Source organism: Arachis duranensis, chromosome 4, assembly GCF_000817695.3.
Source record: "Arachis duranensis cultivar V14167 chromosome 4, aradu.V14167.gnm2.J7QH, whole genome shotgun sequence".
Classification (NCBI taxonomy): Eukaryota; Viridiplantae; Streptophyta; class Magnoliopsida; order Fabales; family Fabaceae; genus Arachis; species Arachis duranensis.
In genome coordinates, this window is record NC_029775.3 from 92,065,651 (window position 1) to 92,076,634 (window position 10,984).

General features: G+C 34.6%; 1 protein-coding gene across 1 annotated transcript; it reads left to right on the plus strand.

Moving 5' to 3' along the window:
• Positions 1–912: 912 nt before the first annotated feature.
• LOC107484895 (uncharacterized) lies at positions 913–3,341 on the plus strand. Its single transcript, XM_016105446.3, has 10 exons — positions 913–1,136; positions 1,240–1,320; positions 1,422–1,449; positions 1,592–1,674; positions 1,784–1,816; positions 1,939–2,017; positions 2,113–2,165; positions 2,266–2,326; positions 2,504–2,583; positions 2,768–3,341. Exons 1-10 carry the CDS (start codon positions 1,116–1,118, stop codon positions 2,852–2,854), a joined length of 606 nt encoding a protein of 201 aa, XP_015960932.1. The 5' UTR covers positions 913–1,115; the 3' UTR covers positions 2,855–3,341.
• Positions 3,342–10,984: the final 7,643 nt, after the last annotated feature.

Sequence of the window (10,984 nt, forward strand, 5' to 3'; positions counted from 1 at the left end):
CCTATGTTTATGGAAGCTTAGCCTGTGATTCTTTGAACATACACGTATTAAATTATTGTTTTCGGCAATGCGGATTCTCACATATTTTTCATTTTATTCATGAGTTTTAATTGTTCCTATTGGTCTTGTGTTGTGCTGTGTTTTAGTTCTTGTTATTGTGATTTTGAGATTTTCAGTTCATCTTCATGCTCATGTTCTTGTTTTATTATAATTTGTTAATTGTTTCTGTCTTATAATTGTTCTTATCACTTGTTCAATTCATGCCTCCCTTATATATTTTGATTGATAATTTTAGAGATAATACACATTTTAGTCCCTCAACTTGTATGCGAATTTTAATTTAGTGTTCAAGTTTCAATTGCCTTTATTTAGTTTTTAAACTTTGGGAATGTAACTCATGTTAGTCCTTGGGACAATTTTTTGATGGACAATGTTAACAAAACACTAACGTGGGCAACGATGTCATTTTTGCTTTGGCTCTTAAATAGTCGGATGTTACGATGAAACAAGTAATCTGGCGTCGTTTTACAAGTTCTAGCATGGTATTTGATTGTCCATATCAACACTTCATTAATATTTTTGTGTGAAAAATTATTCATGGGCTAATGTGAGCTAAGTTTTTAAGGTTTAAAAACTAAAAAGAAACAATTAAAATTTTAAAGACTAAATTGAGGATTGTATGCAAATTTAAAAATGAAATTGAATATTAACTCATATTTTTATATAATTTTTAGTTATAAAGGATAGTATCAATTAAGTAAACAGGTTTAATCAATTAAATTAATGAATCAATAATTAAAGTAGTTTAATGACGGTTCGGTGTTTTAACCTTAATTATTAATTTATTATTATTATTATTCTCAAACCAGATTTCTAATTCAAAATATAAGAATCAATTTTGAAATAGAAAGAGAGAAAAATAAACAGCAACCCTGATTTGAAATAACATTCTTCCCGTTCATTCCCTTTTGTATCCAGGTCAGGTTTCATCTTGGAAGCTTTGCTAGGGTTTGCTGATTCAAATCATCCATCTATCATCTTCCCTTTGTTTCTGCCCTTATTAGCAGACAGTAGTTTCAGTTTCTGATTCAGAAGCTGTTGGAATTATTGCATCCATGTCTAACACCAGCAACAATGTAATTCTAACAATGTTTTTATCGGAACTTTATCCTCTTCGAATATCGCCATCTTTTACTTTCAAAACCAACATCAAGTGTTGAATATTTTGTGTTGGATCAGGTGGCTGGGGTTGACAACACCTTCAGAAGAAAATTCGATCGAGAAGAGTATTTGGAACGAGCTCGGGAGCGTGAGAGGCAGGTAATTTCTTTTTACTTAAACGTTAGTGTTCTATTTCCGAATTTCCAATAATTTCTGGCTTTTCATAATATTGTGTTGTATTTTATGTCAAATTTGAACAGGAGGAGGAGGGTCGATCTAAATCTAAAGGTGTGCCACTTACTTCATATGCCTCTATTTGCATTAGCTTCAAAATATTTTCAATGTTCTTGGGTTAATTATTTTGTTAAGTTGGAGAGATTTTCAAGTGATATTATATCAAGTTAACATCACCTTTGTCATATTGATGCAGCTAAAGGTCCTCCAGTGCAGAGGAAACCCCTAAAACATAGAGATTATGAAGTGGACCTCGAGTCCCGCCTAGGCAAGACTCAAGTAAGCAACTATGGACACCCATGTCACTGTTCTAGCATTTCTGAACGACTATACTTTTATATGCATCTATCTAACGCCTCAACTTTATTGATAAAATGCAATGTTGCAGGTTGTTACGCCGGTTGCACCACTGAGTCAGCAGGTATACTTTTACGATGATATAAATATTAAGAAAACTCTCAGCTTTGTTTCAATATTTGCTATGGGCGATCTTGTGCTTTGTACTGCATGTAACTCATTTTGATATGATGACTTGCTTATCAGGCTGGATATTACTGCTCTGTTTGTGAGTGTGTGGTAAAGGACTCAGCGAACTACTTGGATCATATTAATGGAAAGAAACGTACGTGGCCATTTATATATGGTTCCTTCCATTAGTTGATGCAGTTTTCAGTTAGCCTTCACTTTGCTCATTTTATTTTTATGTTTGTCTCTTAGATCAAAGAGCTTTGGGCATGTCTATGCGAGTTGAACGAGCCTCTCTCCAACAGGTACCCTCTAAAGATAGACAATCTTTTCTGTCTGTCATTTGGTTTCAGTACATATTTTAGTATCTTTGGGGGCAGTAGTAAATTTTTTGGTGGGAAACAGGTTCAGGAACGATTTGAGGTTCTTAAGAAACGTAAAGATCTTGGCACATTCACTGAGCAAGGTAATGCATTGGATTTTACCCCATTAATCAAAACCATACTAGTTTCAAAGTCAAATCTATCTATTATTCTTGTTGTCTTTACCTTTGCCTGGAACTATAGACCTTTAACTTCTCTTCCATGTATGATGGTCATTGACTCATTTCTTTAACATTGCCTTTGACTTGTACATTTTGTAGATCTTGACGAAAGGGTCCTAAAACAGCAGCAAGAAGAGGAAGAAAGAAAACGATTGCGTCGTGAAAAGAAGAAGGAAAAGGTCAGGAGTCTGTAGTTGCTTATTTTGTATCATTGTTCCGCCTCCTTTCTATCAACTCTGATTTTTCTTCTTTTCTCTTAATGTTCTTTTACTTTGACTGGTAATAATAGTAACCATCTTTTTAGGAGTAAAAAGTTTTCATTCAACAAGTTAGTAATCAGGTAGTGTTTTATTCTGAATTCAGAAAGAGAAGGCAGTGGAAGAACCGGAAATTGATCCTGATGTTGCGGCCATGATGGGGTTTGGTGGTTTCCGGTCATCAAAGAAATGATGCCATTATACATGCAGGATGGACTTTCTGCAATTTTGAGCAGCTTTTCTGCAATGATAAGCTGAATCTACCAGCCTGATTCCCGGTGGTTTAAAGGTCAATCTATGGTGAAAGGAAATATTAGCGGATCCAAAAATTGGAAGTTTGGGAGCTGGTTCTTAATGTGACCTTTTTTTTTGGTTCTTGTATATTTCTTATGAGAACTATGTTATGTAATGTTATGTAAGCTCTACACAAGTGTGCTTTGCTATTTTATGTATTGGGCTTGACAAGTGACAACTACCCTTAGCTCAATTCACGATTAACGTTCTTGGCAAATTATGGAGTAGACATTTTTGCCATTGTTACATTAGTTTGGAGGATAACAGTCAAATTAAGTACGACATTTGAGTTAAGACTCAATGTTACCATGAAATTTCACCTTGGGTTGAAATTGAACCATGAAATTTCAATTTACTCAATATGATCTCCAAATATTCAATCGTGACTCGTATTAATGTCTGGTGTGATTTCTGTTAATGGTGTGTAAAGTTGGCATATTAACTTGCCATGGTGTGATTAATGATAAAAGAGTCTTACCTTTTTTAATATTATTTCTGAAAAAATTCATCGAAATTTGATCTTTAAAATTGTGAGATATTATATGTCATGTTTTTAAATCTTTGGTATTTAGATTCAAATGAAGCCTTCATTCCATATATTTTTCAATCTTTGTTTCATTGATGAAAAAATTGTTTCAGCTATTGATCAATTATCCATATAAAATTTTTAATCAATCGCCAATATAAAAATTTGAATGAATTTGATAATTAAATTGTATTTCATATATAATATAATAAAACTATATTCATACTTATAATTAAATATTCGATAACTACTAAAGTAATATTCCAAAAATTATATCATTGACAAAAATAATTTTAAAACAAACAACAAATAAGTATAAGCCGTAGTGAAATCGAACAAAAATGACTGTCCTTAGAATAACCTCTTTCCATTAACGAAAACAGTACAATTAAATATTGGACCTGCTACACATACAAGTAAAAAGGTCCTACAAGTTTTACAAGTTTTCAGCCCACACTTCATTCACATGCGCACTCACTCACTTTGAATGGAGGGTGAATTACACGCGCCCCACTCAATGATTGCTCTCCGCGAATAGCGCTCCTTAATGGCGCACTCTTCCACTTCTCCAAGCCCTTCCAAGAAAACACAAACCGTCCATTTTCAAGCAACATTCCAAATTGCAGAGATAGGACTCGTCGCAAAGATTAGAACTCTCCATCAACACAACATAGAACTCTCTATCAACAATCTCCACAAAAAACGAAGTTATAATACTCAAGGTACGTTACATTACTATTTTACTCATCTTGTATATTTTTGATATTTCGAAATCGAAGAACTATGTTTTACTGTTCTTCTACGTTCTTCTAGGTTTTACTGTTCTTCTTGTTCTAGGTCTCATTTTACAGTTTTTAATGTTCTACTTGTTATAGGTTTTACTGTTATTCTTGGTTCTAGGCAATGTTCTGAAAATCGGTTCGAACTGGCTAGTCGGACAGATCGAATCGTGAACCGGACCTAAAAAGGATCGGTTAATCATCAAAACCGCAAAATAAAAAAATCGGAATTGAACTGACGAACCGGCCAGTAATCGGTCAGTCGAACCGAACCGTGACCCGGCCGGTTTTTAAGTAAGCAACAAAATGCTACCATTTTTGAGTCCCCCTGAAGTCTGAATCCTTAAATCACGAAAACTCCCAAGGGCCAAGGCTGAGACTGAGATCCCTAATTCCCTTCGTTGCTCTCTCTGCTTCAGTGGTTCCCAACTTCCCATTGTTGATGATTCTTCTTCGAGCAAGCTTGCTTCACTGAAGTCACTGGCGTCACCGCGTCACATGGGTCGAGGGCTCGCCGTCGAGACACGCCATCGCGCCACCTAGAGCCGTCGAGAACTGTACTGAGAAGTGAGAAGGCCTCAGTGCCTCACTCTCACACGGGTCAAGCAACCGCCGTCCAGCCACCGCATCAGCCGAGGAGAACTGAAAAGGTGCCTTCGCTGTCTCCCACCGCCTCACTATCACTCTCCCTGTTGCATACTTGCATGTTCTGCCTTGAAGGTGCCTTCGCTGTCTCAGTGTCTTCCACTCTCCCTGTTTTAATTTTCTTTGAACTGTGTAGTGTGATTAGTTGATTACTCAAACTGATTGGAGGTATTTTACTTTGAATTGAAAGTTTGAAACTGAGCTGTGATTCAAGATGATGAACATCAAAACTGTGAACTGGTTCAATTCTGTCTCCCTGTTTAATTTTTCTTCGAACTGTGTAGTGTAAAACTCTGAAGTGTGAACTGATTCAAGTTCAACATGAAACTGAATTGTGATTCTCCCTGTACTGTGATTATTGACTAGTGAGTGATTAGTGAAACTGATTACTGAAACTGAACTGTGATTCAACATGATGAACTGTGGGTGTGGTTAATAATTGTTGTTTACTGATTAGTGATTAACTGTGAATGAAGTTTTTTTCAAAGTTAAAAGAATGCATCTGATCAATTGCAACATGTATTTTTACTATTACACACAGCAATTTGATGATTTGTTTGATCTTTGTTGCTAGTGTTGGTGTGTGTTGATGGCCTGAAGTTTTGAGCTGTTTGTTAGATATGAGTTTAGATTGTGATAAATTTTGATAATTGTTATGTTTTGAGAAAGTTTGGCTCAGTGATTACGTTGAGCTTAATTGCAGAAGAGGTCTTGCTACTTTGTTGAATGCTGCAGTTTAATCACCAAATTAAACTCTTTTAGTCTACTCTCTACATCTCTTTCTACCTACTCTATCTGTGTATATGCACATTTTAATTTCTTGCAAGCAACTCATTGTGAATAAACATGGTTTCCATTGTTTACATGAGGGGTTTTTTGAGGTATATATACTTGCTTCTTTTATATTTCTTTCATTTATTTACTCTTTTAATTTGCTGCTTGCTTGGTCTTGCATATGATGGATTATTATTGCCGTCTGTCTGCAAAACACATGCATAAATGAAATTGTGTAGATAAAATAGAATGTGATTATTAGCATATTTATTCTTTGTAAATTAATTCTTATGTATGTTGGTGGACATCTCTCTAATTGAACCAAGTTCAATATCAATTCATTAATTCCTTTAATACATTTATAAAAGTCTCTTATCTATACTCTTAAAAGACTAAGTAATTCTAATGGGCATAACTAGTACCCTTCCTAATATTAAATCGTAACATGTAGTGGCCACTGTTTATGAATATCAGAATCAGAAGTATGCAAAATCAGCAGAGGATGCTATTGCTGATATTTTCAGAGCAGGTATTTTATTTGCCATTTTCATTTCAAGTGGATAAATGGTTTCACTGAATTCAATTTTTGTGCTGCTGAATAAGGCAAGGGATTGTGAATATGAATAAATATGATTGATGACAAACTTGGATGTTGGCATTTTATGTTTAGTTGGTTGATTTTCTTATTTGACTTTTAAGTTTGTATTTGAATGAGACTATAACATTCTTATTTATATAGTACTTTTAATTCGATGATATTTTAAAGTTTATATTAAATTATAATTATGTTTTAATGTTTTTATTTATATTTTATTTATTATTTTGTTATAAAACGGTTTTTTCGGTTCAACCACGATCGAACCGGTTGAACCTGTGAACTAGTAAACCAGTAACTAGAGCGGTTCGATGACCGGTTCGGTTTTCAAAACCTTGGTTCTAGGTTATACTGTTCTTCTTAGTTGTTTTAGGTGTTACTGTTGTTGTTGTTCTAGTTCTTCTGGTAACTGATTTTTGAGAGTATATTGCGTAATTTGGTGGGTGTATATGGAGTAATTTGTTGGGTGTATATGGCATAATTTGTTGGGTGTATATTTCTAAACGGATATACTGTAATATAGTCAACAGTTGCAACTGTTCTAATATTTGCTTGTCAATGGGTGTATATTGCTTGACCTTGTAATGTTGCTTGACCTTGTATATTAATGCATGTTTGAGTGATATTTGACTGCTATATATGGGTGTATCTGACTCATATCTATGGGTGTATCTTACTGATATCTATGGGTGTATTTTTTATTTCAGAAAAAATGGCAGGTAGAAACCAAGCTGCAAAAAATGTAAGAACAAAAATATGTCTTAGATGAAATCAATTTTATATAATAAAAATATATCTGACTATAATTTTACTTTGTTTACAGCAAACCAAAGACCTTAAGTGTGCAACACATTTGTTAAGTGAGAAATTAAGAAACATGAGCGAGGAGAAGAAAATAATTATTAGGGATTTGGAATTTGGTGGCTTGATGCACATCCCACCGCTAAGAGTTCATCACCAAATATTAAGGGAGTTGGCTAACTCCTTCAAATTAGGGAAAACAGACTGGAAACCGGCTACGGTTCTTTTAAAGTAAGACAAAAAATAATAAGGGCTGCGTTTGGCATCAACACGTCAGGTAACTCGCTAAATATTATAGGTGTATATGAGCCATATTCAGTTGTATTTCAATTTATGCTTAGGTGTATTTGAACTGATTTTCATACTATATTATTTTTCTTTTTGTAGGAGATCTATTTCCTCAAAAAGTCAATTATAAGGATCTTTCTGAAGATGACAAACAAATTTTTAGAAGATTCCAGGGTAAGACCCTCAAAAATCTGACAGATGAGATGATGGCTATTGCCGTTGATAATGAACAGGATCACCTTATGTTCAAGAGGATTTTCATCCTCTATATACAGATGGCGTTCCTGTTACCAACGACAATAAACAAAATCTCACCTGTGCACCTGGCCCCAATTTTCAAGATGAACACAATAACATAGCAGAACTGGGGAGGACATGTTTTGAGTTTTATCATCAAGGGCATAACAGATTACAAGGTGAAAAAGGAAAAGGCAATTGATGGCTGCCTCTTTGTCCTGATGATAATTTACTTTCATCTATCAAAAAATAAAGACAAGAAGAGGGCAAAAAGACCTCCAAAACCCTAGATTGCCAATTGGACTAAGGAGCAGTTGGTTGAAAGAATGAGGGCAGAAATGGAGGATAATATGGTAAGTGAACAAAATATCTTGGGTGTATTTTATTTACCTGAATGCTACTAACTAAAATTTCTAATGTTTCAGGAGATTGTAAAGATGGCCGACACAAAGGAAAAATGAAAGAAATAAAGAAAAAAGAAAAAAAAGAAGAAACTAAAAAAACAAAAAAGGAAGGCAAGTTCAATATCATCATCTGAGACTGAAACAACTGAAAGTGACCATTCTACCTCTGAGTCTGAGACTGAAGAAGACTCAGAGAATTCAACAAGAAAACAATCCAACCGAAAAGCCAAAAAGTAACATACTTGGGTGTATTTTGTTTATCAAGTTGGGTGTATTTTGTTTATCCAGTTGGGTGTATTTTGTTTATTCATTTGGGTGTATCTTGTGCATTGATTTGGGTGTATTTTATCCCTTTTATTATGTTTTTAAATAATTTTTGTTTGCCTTTCAGAATGGAGTCCAAAAAAAGAAAGAAGATTCAGGAGGATTCTGATTCAGAATCTGAATCAACTGATGAGTAATGTTCTGAAATTATTACTCCTTTCCTTTGGGTTTATTATCAAGATTTCATGTATGAATAGAGTGTCTCTTATTAACTTATAGAAGCGAAGAATCATCACCAGTGGAGAAACAAAAAATAAAGAAAAAAACTCAGACAACAGCAAAAAAGTAAGCACTTCTTTGGATAGTATTTTGTGATCAAATTAATTTTGTATTTCTGATTCATACCTGTTTTTCCCCCAGGACACAATCCAAAAAGAAAAAGGTCGTTGTTGAGGATTCATCTCCTAAGCAAGCTCAATCCTATCATGGGTACAATACTTTGTAAGCTATATTAACGTCTATCATCAAAATTATATTTGTTAACATGTTCTTTTATGCATGTATTGCCATATCTGAAATTGAAACTGAAGATTTAGATGAATTCTTAAGGGAAAACAATGAAAAATCTGCTACAGAGGGGTATGTCTTGTTGGGGTGTATATTTCAGATTTTAGCATGTTTACTTTGCTAATAATTGTTTCTTGTTTCGTAGGGAGAAAGAAGTTGACCTGCGATCGACGGAAGGTCACTATGTCTCATCTGAAATGTAAGAAGCTTTATTTGATAAAATCTTGTTATCATGATTTAACAGTATGGTATTTTTTGTGAATAACATGTACTTTATTATGTTTAGAATACCGGACGTAAACTTGGGAAGTGATGATCCTTCCTCTCAAGGACACACAGAACAAAGTAGCGTAAACAAACCGGCAGAAAGCATGTAATTTCTCTTTCAAATAATCATTGCATTTATTCTTTTATTACCTTCTACTTCTAATTCTGTATATATTTTTTTAGAAAAAAAAACCCTTTATTGTTTTATTCGAGAAAAAAAAGGCAGGAAAAAAAAAGCAAAAACTGCAAGTATGTAAGTTCTCAAAAAACAAATCATGTCTTTCTTTTGAATTGTTCGGGTGTATTTTTGACTTTCTTGGGGTGTATTTTAGGTTGAGTCTGTTTAAAGAGAATATGATAGTTGTGAGGGAAGAGACACAATCTGAAGGGCTTGCAATGTGAGTTTTTTTTCAAAAATATTTCAACCTTATAACATTTTTATTTTCAAAGGCATTCTTAACCTTTTATTTTTCTTCTTGTTTAGAGTTCCGATTCAAGTTTGTCTACCACTGTCCCAAATAACCTCTATGCCGGAAAATGAACAAACACCTGAGACAGAAAATGAACCAACCCCTCTGCTACAAATTGAAGGAACTACAAAAAGGTAATAAATAATGTTGGGTGTATATTTGGTTATAGTTTGGGTGTATATTGCCCCTGTTGGGGTATATTTTCACGATTGATCCAGGACTAGTTTTTTTACATCATGATTAATTTTATGTACCGTGCAAGACTCCTGAACCCCCCCAACAACTTGAAGAAAGCACACCCACGCTTCCCCCAGCTCTATCTAAAATGCAAGTTCATCAGAGTAAAATCAATATTTGGTTATCATCCTTATATTCTTATTGTTATAATATGTTATACATGATCACGCAGTAATCCAGCCCCAGAAGATGCTGCTGCACTAATGATGATGGCACGGACAGCATCGTATGTTCCTAAAGCAGATCCGTTGCCATCATTCAGCCTTGGCTTGACTAATTCAAGCCAAGAAGAAGCAGCAACGCAGGAGGGGGCGTCAACGCAAGAAAGAGGGAGGGAAAAACTCCAGAAACCCCAAAACTGCTAGAACAATTAGGGGATCTGGTACACAAAATTGTAAGTGGTGGGGTGACAACAAAAGAAAAAAGTCCGCAGATTCCAACGGAGAGTGACAGAGAGAGTTTTGAGAAGTTTGAAACTCCTGCGAGGACGAATGAACTTACTTCTGACATGAAAGAGAAATGCTACCTCTGGGCCATACGAGTGAAGAAATATGCAAATGGACTAACTAATGAGTTTGACACCGTGTGCACACTCCAAGTCCAAGATAAATACATTTTGTCAAAAGTCCACCTTGCATCACTCGCAGCTGAAACACATATAGAAGCTGAGGTAATATTACAATAACATAAATGTTTTTATCACCAAAATTAACTGCAATGCTGATTGATATAAATTGATTTTGGCATCTTTTCTAGATTGTCTCTGCCATGTGCTTCATCCTAAACCAGCAAAATATTAAAAGGTTTCAAGAAGAAGTATACTGTCTCCCCCCTAATATTGTGGTAAGGGTTGGTTACATAAATTTTAGGTATATTTTCTGCATTCCTTAGGGTGTATTTTCTTCCTTACATTGGGTGTATTTTATGTGTTCAGTTGGGTGTATTTTCTGTGTTCAATTGGGTGTAAGTTGTGAATTCATTTGGATTTATTTTTTGCATTCGTTTGGGTGTATTTTTGGTATTTATTTGGGTGTTCACTATTTTTGCAGAACATGGCCATTGTAAATCATCCAGAAGGGGTATTCTTAAACGCTAAAACCAATAGGCCATTCAGGGTAAAAGACTACCCAATGTTTATACCCTTCTTGGATCTTAAAAAATTAGCATCACATCGT